Source organism: Arachis stenosperma, chromosome 10, assembly GCF_014773155.1.
Source record: "Arachis stenosperma cultivar V10309 chromosome 10, arast.V10309.gnm1.PFL2, whole genome shotgun sequence".
Taxonomy (NCBI): Eukaryota; Viridiplantae; Streptophyta; class Magnoliopsida; order Fabales; family Fabaceae; genus Arachis; species Arachis stenosperma.
The window spans coordinates 132458746-132480517 of record NC_080386.1 but is presented as its reverse complement, the minus strand read 5'-3'; the positions used below and the strand labels follow the sequence as shown (position 1 = coordinate 132480517).

The following is a 21772-nucleotide window of genomic DNA, read 5'->3' as shown; positions in this document are numbered from 1 at the left end:
CGTAAAATTGTTTCTGATGATGTGATTTGATTCTTAGTTAGCGTTTGTTTTTAGAAATTAAAATTTAGACGGAGAGACTGAAATTTTTAATATTATATTTGATAAACAGAAATTAAAATTAAAATTTTAATTTTAGAATATAAAATTTTAGTCTATTCAATACTTTAAAAAATAAGAATACAAGGAATTGAAATATTTTAGAATAAAAACTAAAAAACTAAGCTAACCAACTAACTGTTTTCCCGCTTCTTTGAACTTCAGTTTTGTAATGTGTGATTAGTTAGTTAGTTATGCTGGTTATAATCAGCTGTATTTATCCTCACGGGTAGTATAGTGTAGTGCCAGTAGCTAGGTTTATAAAACTAACGTCTAAGTAGTACATGATCAATTGATCACTTATTATTATTATTATTATTATTATTATTATTATTATTATTATTATTGAGCTTAACCCGAATCTATGAATAGCAGAAAATAGTCCTTCATACTAAATTAAAGTTATTATATATTTTTATATAATTCATTATTTAAAATATTATTAATACATTAAAATCAATTATTATAATAAATTAATACATTTTTATAAATATATATAATTTAACTTATTTTAATATATATTTTTATTTTAATATATATATTTTTTATTTTAATGATTAATTTTAATATATATCTAATATAATTGTTTTTTTAAAGGTATTTTGATAATTATTTTTAATCCTTCTGCACGGGAAATGGATTCTCTCTCGTTTTTTCAACACTTGACAAAATACAGTGCAATCTCTCATCTTTGATTTTAACGTGGGACCAGAAATAAATAAGAGAGAGAGTGTGGTGAATGGTTAAATTAAACACTGCACACTATCCAATTTTTTATTCACTGAAGAGGATCCACTCCCCTTCTGCGCGTAAGTTAAAAAATCAACGAAAAGAAAAGGAGGAAAAATGTTTATTCCAATTTATTTTTCGAATAATACCATCTTCTAGAGTTGCTCCTTTTCCAACCCTCCATTACCAATATCACAACCACAAACTCTATTTCTATTTTCTTCTCTTTTCCAGCGTCACGAGTATTTCTTAATATTTTAATTTATCAAAATACTTAACTAAATAACAATTGTGAAATTATTTTTAATCAGTAGGGAGAATTTTGACTAAAATAAAAATCAGAAACACAATAAATAATAATTGACTAACAATAAATAGTAATTGACTAACAATAAACCAAAAGCGAACTAAATCATTTATAAGATACCAAGCAAAATTTTTCAAAATAAAAAATTTGATAAAATAATTATTTTTAAATTAAAATAATAAAATATATATTTTATAAAAATTATAAATTAATAATAATTAATTTTTTATTTTATTATTTTACTAATTTTTTCACTTTAAAATATCCAAATTCATAAAATACAATTTTATAAAATAAATTGATACTCTAGACGCTCGGGAATTTTTTTTTTTCAATTATTATCAATATATAACTCATGATTATATTTGTGTTATGAACATATTTTCTAGTCTTAAATAAAACTCTATAGAAGTGGCGGCCAAGTTACGTGCGTCATTTTTGTTACATCGATTGATGAATTCATTGCATCATAACTTGTAGAAAATAAATTAAAAATACTTGGCCATTAATTTAATATAATCTTCACCAAAATTATTTAAAAGTTTTTAAATTATTCCTATCAAATAAACGGATTATTCTGTCATTTTTAATTAAACTTATATATATTAGATAAATAAATTTTTGATAAAATTAATTAATGTCTTTCAAAAAGGATTAAAGATCAATTTGTAGACAAATAATTATAAAAAACTTTTAGAACGAAGATGAAAATTTTTCGTCAAAAATTGCTCTATGAATATATATATATATATATATATATATATATATATATATATATTATTCAAATTAAACTTTAATATTTGTGTTGATTTACGATATAAAAGTATTTAGAAATCGATAATCTTTATTTAAAAAACACAGGTACTTTTTTCCGGTTAAAAAGGTCGTTTTCTATATTTTAAATTGGATTAAGATTTTTTAAAAGTGAAAAAATTAATAAAATAATAAAATGAGAAGTTAATTTTTTTTAAAATTAATATAATAATTAATAGAGTACGTATTTTATACAAATTACAAATTTAATAGGATTAGTTTTTTATTTTATCAAATTTTTATTTAAAAAATCTAACTTTTTTTTAAATCAATAATAATAATATCAAGCGAGAAATAATCATAAAGATTAAAATATTAAAACTTTCTTATATTTTAAATTTTCTTAAATTAAATTATTCAAAGGCAATCTTTTGACTCAAAGAAAGAACAGTTCTATACAACCAAGCAATCACCATCTCAGAAATTAATGTGGGAAGCAGTGGGAACACAAAATATTTATTTATTTATTTATTTATTTATTTTATTGGTTTTACACTGTGGCAATACCATAAGCAACTTGTCAAAAATGAAAAGAAAATTCTATTAAATTTCAGGATTAATATTTTAGAATAGCTATTATTTTTCTCCAATAAAGTTTAAGGGTAATTTGAATGTTGTCCTTTCAAGAAATAACATCTAAATTACAATAAAAACACTAATACAAAAAATTAAATCATGATGCTAATAAAATAATATCCACTCTCATTCATTAATTTTAATTACCTATTTTTAATTTAATAAATCTATAATTATTATATAAATTTACAATTATTACAATTATTACAAGTACTAATTTATGAAACAAATGATTAGAAATAATAATAAAAGGGATAAAAACAAATATATTAACCATGTGGCTTCTAGAATTTTTATAGATACAAATATGCAATAGTGATAAAGCTTTTCATCATTGAATATAAACAACAATATTAATATCTCATTAATATATTATAAAAGGGTTTTTCACTCAAGCTCATGAAACGTCATGTTCTTATGACTTACATGTCTATCTCAAATAGAGTTTATTATTATTCATTATTATACTTTCATTATTTATATTTTTAGTATTCCTCAATCATTAATTACTTATTTTAGTCAAGCAATTTTAATTTCTATTGTCAACTAAACAAATTTACAAATATTCAAAAGATTCAAAATTATAATTAATAATTTGTGAAATGAATTATGGAGAATATAATGTATTTTATTGATATAATTATTTTATTAAAAATATAACCGTTCATATTAGAGATATATTCAAAAATATTATTATGAGGAGAGTAATAATATATATAACATTAAAATAAAATTTATGCAAATAATATATGCTAATGGAGAATATATTTTAAAATATAAAAAATATGTGTGTCCTTTTTACTAATGAAATGGTATACGTCGATTATTTGTATCATCATAAAATTCATTGATAATAGAAATTATTTTAAATGTTCAGCAATCTTTTTCTCAGTATAAATCAAAAGATAATTAATAAAAAATTCATCTTCCATTTTATTTTGAGTCGATTCTTTATAATATCCATAATTGAAAAAGATCTTTCATCAATTGTAACGGATAGAATAAGAAGAGTTAATAACAAGTGAATTAAACGATCAATCAAATGATACATTAAAGACTTTTTTATCTTCGTTAATCCTTAACATAACTCAGAAATCGTGTCCAAATTATTTAATTCAACATGGTTAGGAATATCAAGTTCATAATATTGACCTTGTATTCTAATATAAAATTTCTCTTAATCGTTAAAAGTGATCTGGATAAAATCATTCTATACTAATTCACATACTTTATCAACATTAAAAAATTTATAATTATTTTTGGATCTAAAATTGAATTCAAAGCAAACAATTTTACTGTATTATCATTGAATCTTCTATTAAACTCTTGTAATTGTGTAGTAAGAAATAAAATTATATAATATATAATAATTTTAAATAATTACTATCAATTTATTTTCTAAAATGTTATTTGTTTCTTATTCTTGAATTATGTTGCTTTTTTCTACTGACTTAAATTAATTTTTGGTAAAATCACTCATGCTATTTTTTATTTTTTGAAATTTACCAAAAATCGAATTTTAAATTTTTTTTTATCATAAAATTCTAATATCATGTCATAATAAAATTATTTTTTAAAAAAAACTAAACTAATAAAAAAATACAACATTAATAATTATATCTCTAATATATTTCTTAATTTACATAGTAATGTTCTCTCTATAATTTTATTTCACACAATTATTGTTGGTCACATAACAATTGACAGCATTTTTCTTTTACCATATAAACGACCAATTTTATTTTTATTTGACAATATAATATTATCTAATTTATTTCATCATTGTTTGATAAAGACATATCCATTGGGTCAACAACCGTTACACTTAGTCAATGTTGGTGCTTTCTGTTTCTCATCACTTCTCATATTCTCTTCGTAGATTTCTATTATGATATTTTCCTTTAATTTGTATAAGTGCCATTATTATAGTAATTCAGTTTTTCTTTTTTCAGACATTATTCTTCCATGTTATTATTTTAAAAAGGGATAAAAATGGAAGATAACAACCCATATTTATATAAATTATACAAAAAAAATAAGAATTTGGTTAATATGTATTTTAATAGTATATGTTAAAATTATATATTGGTTAATTTTTTTTATAAAAAAGAATATATAATAAATATACCCCATGAATAATAACTATTAAACTATGTGTCTCAATGGTTACTATTAATGCTTATTATTTAATTCCTTCATTTTAGAGAATATGTGAGCAATAGGATTGAAAATGAGTCAAATCAATTTATGAGTCTGTTTGATCTGACTCGTTAATAGTTTGATAAATTGAGTTTGTGAGCTGATGAAATATATAATAAATATACCCCATGAATAATAACTATTAAACTATGTGTCTCAATGGTTACTATTAATGCTTATTATTTAATTCCTTCATTTTAGAGAATATGTGAGCAATAGGATTGAAAATGAGTCAAATCAATTTATGAGTCTGTTTGATCTTGACTCGTTAATAGTTTGATAAATTGAGTTTGTGAGCTGATGAGCCAAACTTGAGTTTAGAATTGAGCTTATAAATTAAATGAGTCGAACTTGAATTTGAATAAATTTAACTTAATTAACTCGTGAGTTAACTCGATTATATATATATATATATATATATATATATATATATAATAGTATATATATAATTTTATATATATTAATGTTCTTATTTAAAATTTTATGATTATTTTTTATATAATTTTAATTTAGGACATAAATAAAAAATTTATAATTAATAGATATACAATATATAAAATCAATATTTTTTAATATATATAATTTATAATTTATTAATATACAATTACAGATTATGTTCGTGTTATTTAAGTCAGTTCATGAGTTTGAATCCGCACATAAATTTTCAGTGAATCAAGTTTAAACTTAAAAAATAGACTCGATTATTAATAAGTTAAATTGTGAACCAAATTTAATTTTCGTGAGTCAAACTTGAGTTTAATCTAACTCTATTTATCTCAACTCACTTTCAGTGACAAATATAATCTTTTGCGTTTTCAGAATAAAAATTTAACTACCCAAGCAAATTTTCGATTCACATGAAAATTCACATGTATATCTTATATAAATTGGTCTTTTTTATAATATTCTATATTTTTAAAAATTAAATCTCATGCATGTTTAATTAGTATTTTAGAAACATTTATTTTTATATATGTTACTTAACGACTAACAACAGTTATTTAAGAAAATTTAAAGCACTACATTATTCTTCTAATCTCATATATATATGTGATTGTTGAACAAGACATGTCTCAAAGTCAAATAAAATATATAAGAGACAACCATGAATCTTTGAACTCAAGTTTGACTTTAGATAGAGTTGTGTAATGTTGGGCTTTATCACCCTTTGCTAATAAATTAAAAAAATATCTATTATCCAAGCTTATAAAAAATAAAAAATTTCATACTCATCACTAGATACTACTTTAAAATAATAATAATAATAATAATAACTTATGCATCATATAAGTTAAAAAAAAAAAAACAAAACTTATGCATGTATAGTATAAGTGATTTGAAAACAGAAAGTAGATTATTTATTTTTGTTTAGAAGATTGTTAAGTATGATTAGGGAAATTAATTGTAGGTTCTAGATAGATTATATTGGTGACCCCAAAGTCTCGAGTCATCCATGGCTGCGGCATGTGACTGACCCCTAACACTTCATTGAACACAAATCCCTATCTATCACAAATTCACCACCTTACGTGGCACCCTAATATCATTTCGATCCCATAATAATAATAATAATAATAATAATAATAACAATTCGAAAATTATTAACTAGTGAATAATTGGTTTAAATAATTTTTGTTATTAGACTAAACAATTCTTGATACATCAACAAATTATTATTTATAAAAATTATTTAAATTAATTACTTAAATAGTTAAAGATCAATTAAATATTTTTAAATTATAAAAAAAAATTATCCAAAATAGTTAAAAACTAAAAAAAGTATTTACTATAATAATAATAATAATAATAATAGATTATAGAAAGATACTATATAATAATATAATTTTTTTTAAATATATTTAAAATACTGATATTTCAATTTTTATAATTAAAATAAAAAATTAAATTTTTTTTAAAATATCGGTATAACTAATGGTGGAAACTCAAGTGTAGTCGACTTCATGTGAAGTTGATAGTCGAGAGCCGTCAAATAATTTAACTGATTTGACTAAATTTTTATCTAACCGCTCTAAGATATCAAATTCACGTGAAGTGTACTTCATTTGAGTTTTAAACATAACTAATAACTAATACACTTAAAATTGTTTCAATAATATATAATCCCTAAGTCCCTTCATAATTCAAGGAATCTTCTGATAAAAAATCCAAACCTAATAAACCTGCCTGGTTTCCAATTACCTTCCCATTCCACCATCAATCAACAAACCCATCACTTTAATAATAAGTTTTCTATTTTCTATGATTCCATCAACATAATAGTTTCCAGGAAAGTCACCTTTGACTAAGAACAATACACACAACCCCCCCAATTTTAGCATGTATAAATACTTTGCCTAATTGAACCATTTTAATCTATCCAATATCCACACAACCTTCATCTTACCATTATTACCATTATGGACATGCTTGGTGTTAACCATGGCAATAAGAAGCAGAGCAAGAGTAGGGGTAAAAAGGACAATTTCAAAGTCACATACATTTCAAGCCCCATGAAGGTGAAGACAAGCGCCTCCAAGTTCAGAGCCGTTGTTCAAGAACTCACCGGTCAAGATTCCAACGTTGCTGACGTCATCTTCATGGAAGAAGCCACCAACACCACCAATTGCAACGTCATCAACAACGATAACAATGGTGTTCATCATCTTCATCAGAATGAAGAATCTTATCTGTTTCACGATGCTTCAACTACTACTAACTGGTTGAAACCTGATTACACCGAGTTCTTGCTGGATTCTTCTAGAACTTCTTCGATGATCGAACCATCGTCGTTACAATACGATTTTCTCAACTTTGATATGATATGAAGGAAAATTACTTATATATATATTTATATATCAAGTTTTGAGATGAATTTTGTTAGAATTAATAGCTTGTAGCCTCTTAATTTCGTGTAGATATGGATTCGGCATCATGTTTACATAGCAAAGCTGCCATTTTTGGAGTTTCTTTGAAGCTTGATGTGGTTTTACCATTTTGCCCTTTTTCTGGTATATCATTGAGTGAAATTATATACTTGAAGGTAACTGCGACCGCTACTGGTTCTTTGAATAAAGTTAAGATTTGTGATGAATTAATCTTTAATTCGTTAAATTGAAGAAGATACTTTAAGAAGATTAAAGAGAAAAAAAATTACTTGAATATAGGTTGTGACTTAATTAAGTTTGCAAATACTAATGTATTTTAAAAAAATTAAACAGCAGAGTATGGTGTTATCTGAACTTTAAATTATAAATTTTAAAATAAGAATTCTAAAATTTTGAATGATTAATACTAAATTTTAAATTAAAAAAATAAAATTTAATTAATTAACAAAAAATTCTGTATGTGCGCATGATTATAGAAGTGGATGGTGTTAGACATGAATGTTGGGACAGTTTTTTTTGAATTATGAAGTGAAGAAAACGAACTGTTCGATTATTTTATTAAAGAAACTAAAAACACAAAATGGACGATCCGATTTGTATGGGAGAAAAAATTGGAGGGTTCAATTTATACTTTCAAATTTTTTATTTTAAAAACAAAAATTGGATAGTCTGATTTTAATATTAACTTTTTTTAATTGTTTAAAATACAAATTGAATGATCCGATTTGTGTATTGTAAATTTTTTTAATTTTTTAAACACAAATTAAAAAATTCAATTTACTCTACGTAAAATACCTATCTATTTTATAACTGCATTCTATACCATTTTCTTTTTCATATCTAAATTAAAAAATGTAAAAAATATGCGTGTACGGATCATCCTATTATTTTATTCTGTGACTAAAAGTAACCTTTTAAATCATACTTTGAATATGGCTTAGTATCAATCTCGTCCTTTAATTAAGAAATTGACACTTTAAATTACACTTTGGATTCAAGCATTCTAAATTTCTAATTTTTATGATTAGATGGTTATCCTTAGATAATTAATTTGAATTGGTTGAATGGTAAATTTACTGATTGATTTAAATAAATATAAAAAATTTAAATACTATTTTAATTTATAAGTAATGTTAGGGGTCAGAAATATTTGTAATTAGTAGTTATTAACTAGCCATTAATAATAATTTAATAGTGTAAGATTGGTGTAAGATTTTATTCAATAACTCATTTTTTTCTGCTAATTACGTATTGACCAAAATATAATAAAATTACTAATCCTTAAACTTTTTTTTAATTTATATATACAATAATTTATTGGTTAATAATAATTAAAAAAAAATTGATTCACAATAAATTAGTCTTTTAACATATTGAAATAAAGAATACCATGACAACCAACAAAAATGTTTACGTTAAATGAATGACTTATGACTTATGAGTTATGACAAATAAATTGTGTGAATGCATTAAAAACCAAAAGATTGATATGACTCAAAAGGTCTTGGTGCTGTGCTCTTGTATTGCTTGTTGCTTTTTCCAATCATGTGCTTCCAAGTTTGGAATTCTCTTCAAATTTATTGGAGAGTGGACTTCAATTATTCTACAAGATATTTAAACTCTATAGTTTTATTTTTTTTCATTTTTAGTAGTTTTATCTTTAGATTATTTTTAGATAAATAAATAATTATATTATGTATATTAAAAATTTATATAAAATATATTAAAAAATTAAAATCATTTAAAATAAATAATTAATTATTTTTAGATTAAAATAATAAGACATACATTTTAATCTTTTACTTTATCATTTTATTAATTTTTTTATTTTAGAGACTCTAAATTTTATATTAAAATATAAAAAATATACACTAAAATATATTAAATAATATATATATTTACATACACACATAATAATTAATTTGATAATTAATTTTGTGTATACATGTAATATTTTTAATAAAAAATATAAAATAGGATTTAATTTTATTATTTTGTACTATAAAAATTATAAACAACATTCAAGAATATGCTAACGTGCGTAATTGACCAACTTCAATAGCCATCAAAACCGATACTATGACCAAATGATCATACAATTGATACAATTAATAGTTTAATACTTATTCAATTAATACAATTAAACTAACCGTATTATTAAAAAATATTTAATATCTTCTTAATATTAAAAGTAGACAATTATTTTTAAAATATTAAAAAAGAATAAATTATAACACTAAATAAAAATAAAAGATTACAAATATCGAGTAAAGCGACACGTGCATACACTTTCAAAAAATTATTTCGTAAATATAAATGCCTAAGAAAAATTATGATTACTGGAATTATCTGTAAAAGAAATAAAACCTCATTCAATATCTTTAAATGGCTTGATTTTTTTTTTTGGTGACTTTTAAATGGCTTGATTTAGTAGAACATATTTTACATTAAAATATGATTTTTTTTTGGAGGTACTTGCTCTAATAAAAATATCAAATATATTTTTCTACAAAGGTATTTGTTTAACTACATTGTAAAAGCAATACTTATAAGAAAGAGTAACGATTTAAAATTTTTTTATAATATATCAAAATTAAATTTTATAATTCACTATTATTCAATATAGTAAAATATATATATATATATATATATATATATATATATATATATTTATTTTCATATGAAAACAAATATGTAGTGTTAGTTGGAGTATCCATTTTTTTTTTGTAACCTCTGTGTTATATATTTATGTCCTTTAAAGTACAAACTATGTTTTTAAGATAATTTTGTTAGGTAGACAATGACTTTTGTGAATAATATGAATAATGGATTTTAAAATTGATCCAATAAAGTAAAAATATACTATACCCTAAATTATTTACCTAAATCTTAATATTAGAATAGCTATTTACATACCTAATGAATTAAACATCCGATATATTTATTGTTTACATTGTTTAATATTTAATTGTCTACTTATACTTTTCTTTTTGAGAATCGAGATATTAGATGGATTTTTATTATTTCATAGATAGTTTTATTCTTACATAATTTATTTAAATATTTAATATTTTTGTATCAGAATGACATTTTCAATTAAATTCTAAACTGATAAAAATAATTGTCAACGAACTATATTTTAAATGACATAATTTTCATATATTCATTTAGAGGTCTAATTATTTTAGACAAATTAAAATTTTAAAAATAAAAAGTTCATTAATTAATAATCCTAAAAAACACTGAAGTAATTTAATTTGGTGGCACAAATTGGGGGCAAGTGCATGTTTATGACAACTGTGACTTGTTGTAGAGGATCCAAGCTCCAACACTGAAGAAAGTGAAAGATAGCTGTAATCTGTGAGATGCTGTGTTGTTACTGTGTCAGCATATCTCTGACATTCTTAATAAACAGTGTAAGGAGAAAAAAAATATAGTATTTTAGAACAAAAAGAATTAATATTAAAAGCAAAGAGATGCATGAGCACAGAATATGAGAAAAATACAATTCACGTCAAGTTAGATAGTTCATAAAAATTTTATAATTATCATTATGGAAGATATTTTTTTTTATCATTACATTATGAATTTTAGAATTTGATTTTGGATATTATAAAAATATTATTTTTATTTAAAATATGACTAAATAAATGAATTATATTTTTAATATAAATATTTTTATGAAAAAATATTTTTAATATTTTTATTAGAATAAATATCTTATATCAAAATACTAATACATTCTAAGTTTTTACAGTATAAACAATTATAATATTATATTATAAAATTAGTTAATAAAAATGGATATAATTATATATTTATTTTCAGATACTTGACTCATAGTATTGATATTTAAAGATATTTAACTTATTCTAATTCAGTTGAGCGAATTAATAATTAAGTTCACAATAAATAAAATTAGATTCAGGTGTCGAAATTTGATATTATAAAATATAGAAGAATTAAATATTATATTTGAGTGAACTTTTTTTTTTTGAGAAATTTAGGATAATAGTTTGAGTCGAGGAATTTATACTTGTAAATATGATTATGTTAGAATTTAAATCCAATTTTTATTCAATTTATTGTTACCTCTAATTAGATATAATATTAAATCAAGTTTTAATTTTTTATACAGCTTAAATCATTTATATTTAATTAAGAAACGACAAAAAATTTTTTTGTCAATAAATAATAACTCAAATGATATAGTTTTTTTATACTCAACTAAGAGATTGCGAATTCGAATATTAATTTTTTTTAAAACGAGAGAATTGATAAGATGAGAGGAAAAGTATCTAATTAGTGCCTCGAACACTTGTTTAAGAGAGTAATAAGAATGGTATTTAACTATTTATATAAAATAAAAAATAAATAAGATTATTATATTATTAGTTTTTGGAATCAGAAGAAGACAACATATATAGATTGGAATGATCCATACGTAGCTCTCTTTCCTTTCTCTTTCTTCTCACTTTTATTTTATTATTATTTTTTTGCTATTATCTAACTCGACCGCCCAAGAACTAATTTGTCGCGAATTTGAATATCATTTACCGATTTATCATAAGTTAATAGATTACTGTATATATAAAGTAAGATTCAAACTCCTAATATTTATTTAAGCAGACCAGCGAGGTCACTACTCAACTAACCAAATTAATTTTTCTCACTTTTATTTAATTCAATAATAATAATAATAATAATAATTGACGCAGAACAAAATAAACGTTGAAGAGATACCATCATCATTGTTCATCATAACCCGCATCATCTGAATTCCAAGGTTGGTTCCCTTCTTCACTTTCTGAAACAAATAATGTGTGCACGATTATTAACTTTTAAATATAACCATGCTGTGTTCCAATGTTCTTCAATGAAGTTGGATTTATATATTTATGATTCAAATTTATTGATTTAGTGTCAAATTATTAGTCTATGGTTCGTCAAAGTTTGACTTTTTCTGAAGCTTCTTTTTCCGTGGGGACATTATCGTGTTCCGTGAGTTGGAGAGTGAGTTCTCAAATTCTGGATTCTTCTAAATCTTGTGCTTTTGTGACACAGCTTATTAGGTTTTTTTTTTATAATTTAAAAAAAAGGTTGAATTAAAATTGTTATCCTTTTGGCATGTCTCTTAGCTTTGCAAGTTATGTTTGTTGTTTGAGATTGTGTTATCATAGTCTTGGTAGCTAGTTTTGTTGGTTAATTTCATCATTTTGAAGCAAAAGTAGAGTACTGTGTTGTTGATTCCGTGAGTTGTTTTTTCACCTTTTAGGTTTTGAATTTTGATATCATTTTGGGAATCAACTGAATTGAGGAATTTTTGTTGAAGAAGGGGTGTGTGTATGTGTGATGTGGTGCCAGGGTTGCAGGGTTGTTGGCATAGAATGCTGAATTTGGATTCTCATTTGCCCAATTCCAATGCCAGGTATATTTATTTGCTATTTGCTATTTCCTTTTTTTTTTCAATGTGTTTGATTTAGATAGTGATATGATTTTCACAATGGATTGGGTTTCCTTTGTAATAATGAAGAGATACTAACTAGGAATTTTGAAATTATAGATACTTTCAGTTTGTTTGAACCAGAAGTTCAACTTCTATAACTCTGCATCTTTTGTTTGGTATTGATTAATCATTATGAGCTATTGCCTATTGGTGTAGCAATTGGACTTGATGCTTCTAACTCCGAATAAGTTCATTTTTCTTTCTTTCTCCTTTTCTTCTAGAATCTCATATCTTATGTGAATGTGGGTTCCTAGAGATATTTTCATCAAACTGCAAGAATCAATAAATATCCTATGTTCAGGTTAGAAGGCTGTTGCTGCATTCTAATTTAAAAGACTTCTGTTTGTATGTGGTTTTTCATATATACAGAGGCAAGCAGAGTTGATTCTTTTTGTTTGTCCGACTTTGATCAATCAATTGGAAATCGCTTGGAGAATGCTGTCGAATTGAATGGAAGTAAGAATTTTTTTTTTTCTGCATTAAATCATCTTCATTGGAGTTTTTGTTTGTAATTCTTTGTTCACAAACATTGATTGGAACTACATGATGATGCTCGTTAAAAAGATAGTGTAAATGCATATATGCTGTTACTTGGGTAATGAGCTTGATGTATAGGAACATGATCTTTGTAGGAATCATGCTCTATCCTTTCATTTTCTAATTACTTTTTGTGGTATATGATTCAGATCCTGTAAATAACTCGCTGAAAGTAAGTAGCCAGACAATTTCTCCTGGTCCTGTTCACCTTGGCACTTCTGATAGGGTGAATATTTCAAGTTCTTTTTACCTAACTGATTTACAGCTTGGTAAATAATGTGTTTGGTATCTCTGTTTACAACCCACTTATTTGTAACTTTTCTATCATTTTCCTGTTTCAATTTAGTTGCCAATTTCAGTTGATAGAAGCTCATTTGCGTACCTAGAAGACCGACTAAGCTTGCTGGCACAAAAGGTACAATCAACAAATCACATTATAATACCAAGTGGTGATATAGAAAATCAGGAAGGGTCTGCCATGGCTGATGCCAGTCCTAGAACTGATATTTCTACAGATGCCGATACTGATGATAAGAATCAGCAGGTGATGTTTCCTTTTTACCTGTTATGTTATCATCTTTTCTAAGTTCAATTGATAAATCTCAAATCCATATTCGAGGTTTGCACAAACAGGAACTGATTCTGGTCGAACTTCATGGATTCAGCTGTGCTTGATCTGAATCTAAAATTATGAATAGCATTTGAACATAATGAGGCTGTTAGCCTGGCTACCAAGCATGACGAGGCTTGGTGGTGGCTATGTAATCCTTTGCTTGCTCTCCTTGGGTTTGAGCTGAAAATTTATTGAAAATAAAAACCATAATGCATGAGAATAAATGAAAAATCTTTACCTTTTTGGTTCCATAAAGGCACAAAGCAGAGAAGATGTCTTTTCTGCTGATGTTATTGACAATCTGATATTTATGCAGTTTGATGGAAGTCAATCCCTTGCTGCTGTGGCTTCAGACTCAAGTGACAGATCAAAGGATAAAACAGATCAGAAGGTAATTTATATCTCGAAGAATAAATCTGCATTTTAGCACCCCAGAGATATATGTAATCACATTGATCCTCTCAAGAAATGCACAACATCTTCGCCTCTATTTCCATACATATGTTCAAAATGACATCAAATTGAGAATTTATTTCATTCTAACTTTTACCGTAAGGGTAATCTTTTTTTTTTTTTTTTTGTCACATCATGGTTATTTTTCATTGTTACAGACTCTCCGCAGGCTTGCTCAGAATCGTGAGGCTGCAAGGAAAAGCCGATTGCGAAAGAAAGTAGGATTGTACTTTATATTTCAGATAATATTTATTCTTATATTAGTATAAATATGTGTCCTTTTTATCGTACTTGTTCCATATAAAGATTCCTATTATAATGACAAGAAAGAAACACAAGAATTTCATGTTTAGTTGGCAGACACAAAATCTATGGATATCTTGTCACTAGTTCTTATTCTCATGATGATATGAATTCTTATTCTTATTTATGTGGTTGTATGTATTATTAGGACAATCTGTTTGGAATGACAGATTATGCTGGCTGTACGTTGTTGATTCTCTCAGTTTTTTCATCTTTTATATACAGAGATTATAGTTCTTCCAAATGTACTTCCTTTTTTGATAACTAAATATGCACCAATGGGTACTCATCTTTGGGCTCTTACTAATTTGAAGTTTTAAAGTATCCCCTTGAAGTTCCTCCAGGGTAGCAGGTCTTGCTATGGTAACTCTTCATTCGTTAGTAGTGGACGAATGCAGAATCCAATAATTCGTCTATCGCTTATTTGTCTATCCTTTAGTCATTGGAATAGTTATTTTACATTTCCCCACTTGTGCATTATATTCAAGAGTTGGTACCATAAGCTGGTTACTCCTACAGGCTTATGTTCAACAATTGGAAAGTAGTCGTTTGAAGTTGACGCAATTGGAGCAAGAGCTTCAGCGAGCCAGGCAGCAGGTGTGGTTTAGCTATTCCTTGGAATTATTTTCTCATTGTTGCTGTTTTCTGTTTCCGTCCCTTTTGCATTCCAGTCATTTTCACTTCAAGCCAAAACTTCATTTTCCTTTCCTCTAGGGAATCTTCATATCAAGTTCAGGTGATCAAGCACATTCAATGAGCGGCAATGGTATCATTCTTTCTAAAACTATGGCATTCATTCCACAAGTTCTAATATCAGAATGTTTCTATAAGTAGTGGCAGTTATTATGTTAAAAAGATGCTATTACAGGAAACATTTTATCTCTTCGATCTTCCTATCTGATGAATAATCATTACCACATTGTTTTACAGGGGCCATGCAATTCGATGTCGAATATGCAAGGTGGCTGGAAGAGCAGAATCGACAAATTAATGAGCTTAGAGCTGCTGTAAATTCTCATGCTAGTGATACAGAACTTCGAATGATTATTGATGGTATATTGGCGCATTATGATGACATATTTCGGCTGAAGGGCGTTGCAGCTAAGGCTGATGTCTTCCACCTGTTGTCTGGCATGTGGAAAACCCCAGCTGAGAGGTGTTTTCTGTGGCTCGGTGGCTTTCGGTCATCTGAACTCCTTAAGGTAAGCTTATCGTGTCCGTTTTGTTTGTGGCTCTCATTGTTTGTTTTAAGGTCTATGATTTTTATTAGCAATAGTGTTTGGTGATAGCATACAATGTAATCGCTTACATGTTTCTAGGATTAAAATCAGATGCGGATATTCTGAACCTGAGAGTTCTGTACCTGAGAGTTCTGTAAAAGAGATGGCTAAATGATGTTACATCTTGTCTCTTATATTGAATAAACACGAATGCAGGCAGCATAATTTTCAGATTTCAAGATTAATATAAGCCAAGCCTACTAACACTTTCATCAATAATACAAGTTCTTCAATAACAAACCTTTGTGCCATGAGATTAAAAGTCTGTGATTCTTAGACAGTATCATTCCTTCTTTACTCTTAGTTTTCTTCTGTAGTAAAAAAAAAAAAAAAAACCCTTCTGATGACTTTGTTTCTTTTTCTTTCTTTTCTTTTTTTTTCTTTATTTCCAATTTCAAATTTTATTCCTAGGTTGTACTATATATTCTAGGAGATAAGGGATAGGTATAGGTTGTTAGTAGATAATGAGTCCTTGAAACTGAATTGAATCCTTAAATAAATAAACTTACTTTGAAGATGAAGATATCTTGTAGCTTCCCGAGTGTCTGGTTGAAAAGAAACACCTATCAAGTTTCAAATTTCACCTTAAAAACTTGTTTAACTTGAATTTATGCACGATAGCTCGCATAAACAATTTTGTGTCTGTCTTAAACTTCCTTAATACATTGTTTCCTTGTAATTATTGTAATGGTTTTCTCATTTATGAGATCTAGGCTCATTTATTCTTTTAATTACTCTTTGACTTGAATTCCGCAAATTCGGCTGCAGCTCCTGGTAAATCAGTTGGAGCCTCTCACTGAGCAGCAGTTGGTGGGTATTACCAACTTACAACAGTCTTCTCAACAGGCAGAAGATGCATTGTCTCAGGGCATGGAAGCACTGCAACAATCTCTTGCAGAGACTTTGTCCTCTGGATCACTTGGCTCATCCGGTTCATCAGGGAATGTCGCAAATTACATGGGTCAAATGGCCATGGCCATGGGTAAGCTCGGGACACTCGAGGGGTTTATTCGGCAGGTAAGGTTTTCTTACATTCACAAATCACAACTTTAGGTTCAGTTTGGTACAATTCTTTTGAAGATATTAACAAAGTATCTTTTATTCAAATCTTGATTTCCTAATAATTTTGCAATTGATAAAAAACATTTTCCACCTACCAAACAAGGTAGCTATTCACATCCCGATGTTTTCACGTGAAGATGATAGTTAAGATAGTGACACATTATATAAAATGGTTTAGTCAAATATGTCAAACCATTTAACAATTCTTATCTATCATCTTCACATGAAGATATCTTCGTATGAGTAGTTCTCGGCAAACAAATCTGTGCCATTACCACATCTTCTGGAAATATTGACCAAGAAATTTATAGTTTTAAGACTGCATTTCATGAAAATTAGTTATGTCAAACACATCCATTTTACAACTACCAACTAAATTCTTCATTTCTACGGTGGTGATCGACAAGGCTGACAATTTGCGCCAGCAGACATTGCAACAAATGCACCGCATATTGACTACTCGCCAATCGGCTCGTGCTCTCCTTGCAATACACGACTATTTTTCAAGGCTGCGCGCTCTTAGTTCCCTCTGGCTCGCCCGCCCAAGAGACTAATAATGTGGGTGGTAAATACTAAATAGTATGTAAACTAAACTTTCTTGGTTCTGGCACCATTTCTACTTGGTCACCATAGGTTTGAACTATTAACAATTTTCTTGTGTTGTAGTTTTCATGTTACTGATGTTAGTGTTTGACTGAATCACCCCATTATTTAGAAACTGAATTGGTGACAAGTAGTATGTATTTTGTTCACTACTAATAATGTTTGTACATTATAATAGCAGCTGTAAGGGGCTCATGGTTGTTCATAGTTCATACCCCCAAAAAAGAAAATGTTGGGCTGTGATAAATTTGAATGTTTGGCTCTGTTGCTGCAGTTTTCTGTCTTTCTGTATTTGTGATTGATTTTGTACATCTTTGTGGATCTTAAGAAAATGGTCTTCACTCCTAATTTAATAAATTCTTTAATTCTTAATTTAACATCTACTTAGTCATTATTCGTTATATTATTGAATTTAATTTTGATGCACTTTCAGTATAAAGTAGTTTTACACGTACATCCAATTACATAATGTCATATCAGTAAAAATAATTACCTTTCATATTGACTACGTGAATGATCATCTAAAAAACGGCTGTGATTATGCGACTGTATAAAACGTTTTACATTGTTAATACATATAAATTAAACTCTTATGTATATAGCTTCTAACTTATATTTGCTAAGGAGTGCCCCATTGGAAGAGTGTAATACAAAAGATATATGCTGAGTTATCAAATTTTTAAATGTTTTGAATTACTTTTGGTATAATTCACTTTAAAGATATATTTGAAGAAAATAAGTAACATTTAAAATGTTTGAGATCGAATCACACGTTGTCACATTAGGTTAAAAAGTTTTTTTTTTTTTTTTAAAGGCAACAAAATATGCTTGTTATAAACATTATTAACCCCATGTTATTAAGATGATTTAAAAAAAAAAAGATAATATAAGTAAGATTTGGAGGAAAAAATTATTAGAAAATTTTAGATATAATAATAGATTGGGTTAATGATCGATTTTTAAAAGATTATATTTGAGTTAATTTGATCGTCAAAAATTGTTCAATAATTTTTTTTAACCAAATGAATTTATTTGATTATTTTATTACTTTTTTTTTTATGTGTCGTAGTTAAGTATGACGTATTATATTAAGAATATAACATATGACACCTTCTAAATAGTTATTGTTATTTTTCTTTATTTACTTTTTAAATAATTATTTTAATATTTTCACAAAACTCCGCCTATGTTACACTTGCGGTACATAGCCGGTCCCAAACCCGGATAAAGGAGGAGGGTTGTGTTAGGTCTTCGGCAACCAACATAAAAATATAGCCGAACCCCCATGACATGAATCAAAGACATTATTGCGCTAAAGCTAGGTCGTTGCCCGGAAGCAACGCGCCGTATGGCTCGAGTACGGTGTCGAAGCAAGAGCCGCTGCATCGGTGCCCGGATGTAATGTTAAATGAGCAAGGGTTCTCGCGTTTTCGTGAATGGACGAGGGTAAATAAGCTAGTTCACAAAGGAAAAGGTAAAGGTCGAAGCGATAGAAGGTTGAGATTTGGGACATGGAACATAGGCACTCTAACAGGAAAGTCCATGGAGGTGGTGGACACCATGACAAGGAGGAAAATTAACATTATGTGCCTACTAGAAACGAAATGGGTTGGTGCAAAGGCTAGGGAGTTGGATACTTCTGGTTTCAAACTTTGGTATACAGGAAAGGTGAAGAATAGGAATGGGGTCGGAATAATTGTGGATAAGCAGTGGAAGAAGGACGTAGTGGATGTCAAGAGGGTGGGAGATCGAATCATCTCTATCAAACTTGTGGTGGAGGGAGGTGCTTTCCATGTGATTAGCGCCTATGCACCGCAAGTGGGTTTGGACGAACAACACAAGATAAGGTTTTGGGAGGATCTAGAGAGTTTGGTTCAAGGCATACCTTTGGGAGATAAGATTTTCTTAGGAGGAGATTTAAATGGCCATGTTGGGAGAGAAGTGACTGGATATGGGAGTATTCACGGAGGTCATGGTTTCGGGGTGATCAATGCCGAGGGTAAAACTATTTTGGACTTTTCCTCAACTTTTGATCTTCTCATCGCAAATACATGTTTTAAAAAGAGAGACGAACATCTTATAACCTATAAGAGTGGCATGACAAGCTCTCAAATCGACTTCTTCTTGTTGAGGAGAGTCGACCGGAAATTTTGCATTAACTGTAAAATTATCTCGAGAGAGAGTTTGACAACACAGCATAGGGTGCTCGTCATGGATTTTCGCGTTGAGCAAAAGTTGAGGAAAAGACATCATACCAAGAACCCAAGGACGAGGTGGTGGCGGATGAAAGGTGAGGAACAAAGAAGCTTCCTAAGACGGGTAGGAGAAGAGGCAAAGTGGGATGGGAATGGAAGCGCGGAAGAGATGTGGAGGGAGATGGCAGAAGTTATTAGAAGAACAGCAAAAGAAAATTTTGGTGAATCTAAAGGAATAGGACCAAGAGACAAGGAGTCCTGGTGGTGGAATGCGAGTATACAAGAAAAGATAAAGATAAAAAGGGAATGCTTTAAAGAGTGGTCTTTATGCCGCAATGCAGATAACTGGGAAAAATATAAGGCAGCTAAGAAAGAGACAAAAGTGGCTGTAAGTGAAGCAAGGACAAGAGCATATGAGGGTCTCTACCAGTCTTTGGGCACGAAAGAAGGAGAAAAATGTATATATAGGACCGCAAAGAGTCGGGAAAGAAGAACGAGATATTTGGATCAGGTTAAGTGCATAAAGGATAAGGATGGAGAGGTGTTGGCTCAAGAGGAGAAGATTAATGAAAGGTGGAAGAGCTACTTCTACGAGTTATTTAATGAGGGACAGAAGACTCTTCCGAGCCTTGGTCGATTATGCACAAGGGAAGAAGATCAAAACTTTGACTACTATCGAAGGATTCGAGACTTCGAGGTAAAAGAGGCTCTAAAGCAGATGAAAAATGGCAGGGCAGTAGGACCTGATAATATCCCGATTGAGGTTTGGAAGGGTCTTGGAAGAAAAGGCATCAACTGGTTAACCAAGCTTTTTAATGAGATTTTAAAGTCAAAGAAGATGCCTGATGAGTGGAGAAAGAGCACCTTGGTACCTATCTACAAGAATAAGGGGGATATACAAAGTTGCGGAAACTATAGAGGGATTAAGCTTATGAGTCATACTATAAAGTTATGGAAAAGGGTGATAGAACGGAGGTTGAGAAAAGAGACACAAGTAACAGAAAACCAATTTGGATTTATGCCAGGCAGATCTACCACTGAAGCGATATACCTATTAAGAAGGATGATGGAGATGTATCGTAGTAATAAAAGGGATCTGCACATGGTGTTTATTGATTTGGAAAAAGCGTATGATAGGGTACCAAGGGAGGTCTTATGGAAGGTTTTAGAAAAGAGGAGAGTAAGGATCGCATATATTCGGGCAATTAAAGACATGTATGATGGGGCCACAACTAGTGTGAAGACTCAAGGTGGTGTGACAGAGGAATTCCCTATTGGTATAGGATTACACCAGGGATCATCCTTAAGTCCATACCTTTTCACATTAGTCTTGGAAGTACTTACAGAGCACATCCAAGAGCTTGTGCCATGGTGCATGCTTTTTGCCGATGATATCGTCCTTATGGGAGAGTCAAGGGAAGACCTAAATAAGAAGTTGGAGTTATGGAGAGAAGCTCTAGAAGTGTATGGTCTGCGCATAAGCCGCAACAAGACGGAATATATGGAATGTAAATTCAGTCTGAGAAGGGAAAACTCCAATATAGAGGTGAAGATTGGAGAAAACATCCTACGAAAAGTTAAAAGTTTTAAGTATCTTGGGTGCATCATACAGGAT

The 21772-nt window shown here is 28.1% G+C and overlaps 2 protein-coding genes across 8 annotated transcripts; both read left to right on the top strand.

Annotated features, from left to right (window-relative positions):
- The first annotated feature begins 6983 nt into the window (after window positions 1-6983).
- On the top strand, window positions 6984-7693 carry LOC130954538 (uncharacterized). The gene has a single exon (XM_057881293.1). It carries the CDS (start codon window positions 7138-7140, stop codon window positions 7543-7545), a length of 408 nt encoding a protein of 135 aa, XP_057737276.1. The 5' UTR covers window positions 6984-7137; the 3' UTR covers window positions 7546-7693.
- Window positions 7694-12306: 4613 nt separating this feature from the next.
- LOC130955635 (transcription factor TGA2.2-like) lies at window positions 12307-18334 on the top strand. 7 transcript variants are annotated; one of them, XM_057882546.1, is made up of 12 exons: window positions 12307-12391; window positions 12881-13033; window positions 13481-13567; window positions 13798-13874; window positions 13995-14192; window positions 14578-14652; window positions 14873-14932; window positions 15537-15614; window positions 15732-15783; window positions 15948-16219; window positions 17066-17314; window positions 17767-18334. In XM_057882546.1, the coding sequence occupies exons 2-12, from the start codon at window positions 13027-13029 to the stop codon at window positions 17911-17913; spliced, it is 1302 nt and encodes a 433-aa protein (XP_057738529.1). In that variant the 5' UTR covers window positions 12307-12391; window positions 12881-13026; the 3' UTR covers window positions 17914-18334. The 7 variants fall into 7 exon arrangements, with proteins under 7 accessions (XP_057738529.1, XP_057738528.1, XP_057738531.1 ...); XM_057882545.1 differs by having other exon boundaries at window positions 12323-12391; window positions 12970-13033; XM_057882548.1 differs by having other exon boundaries at window positions 12374-12391; window positions 12941-13033.
- Window positions 18335-21772: the final 3438 nt, after the last annotated feature.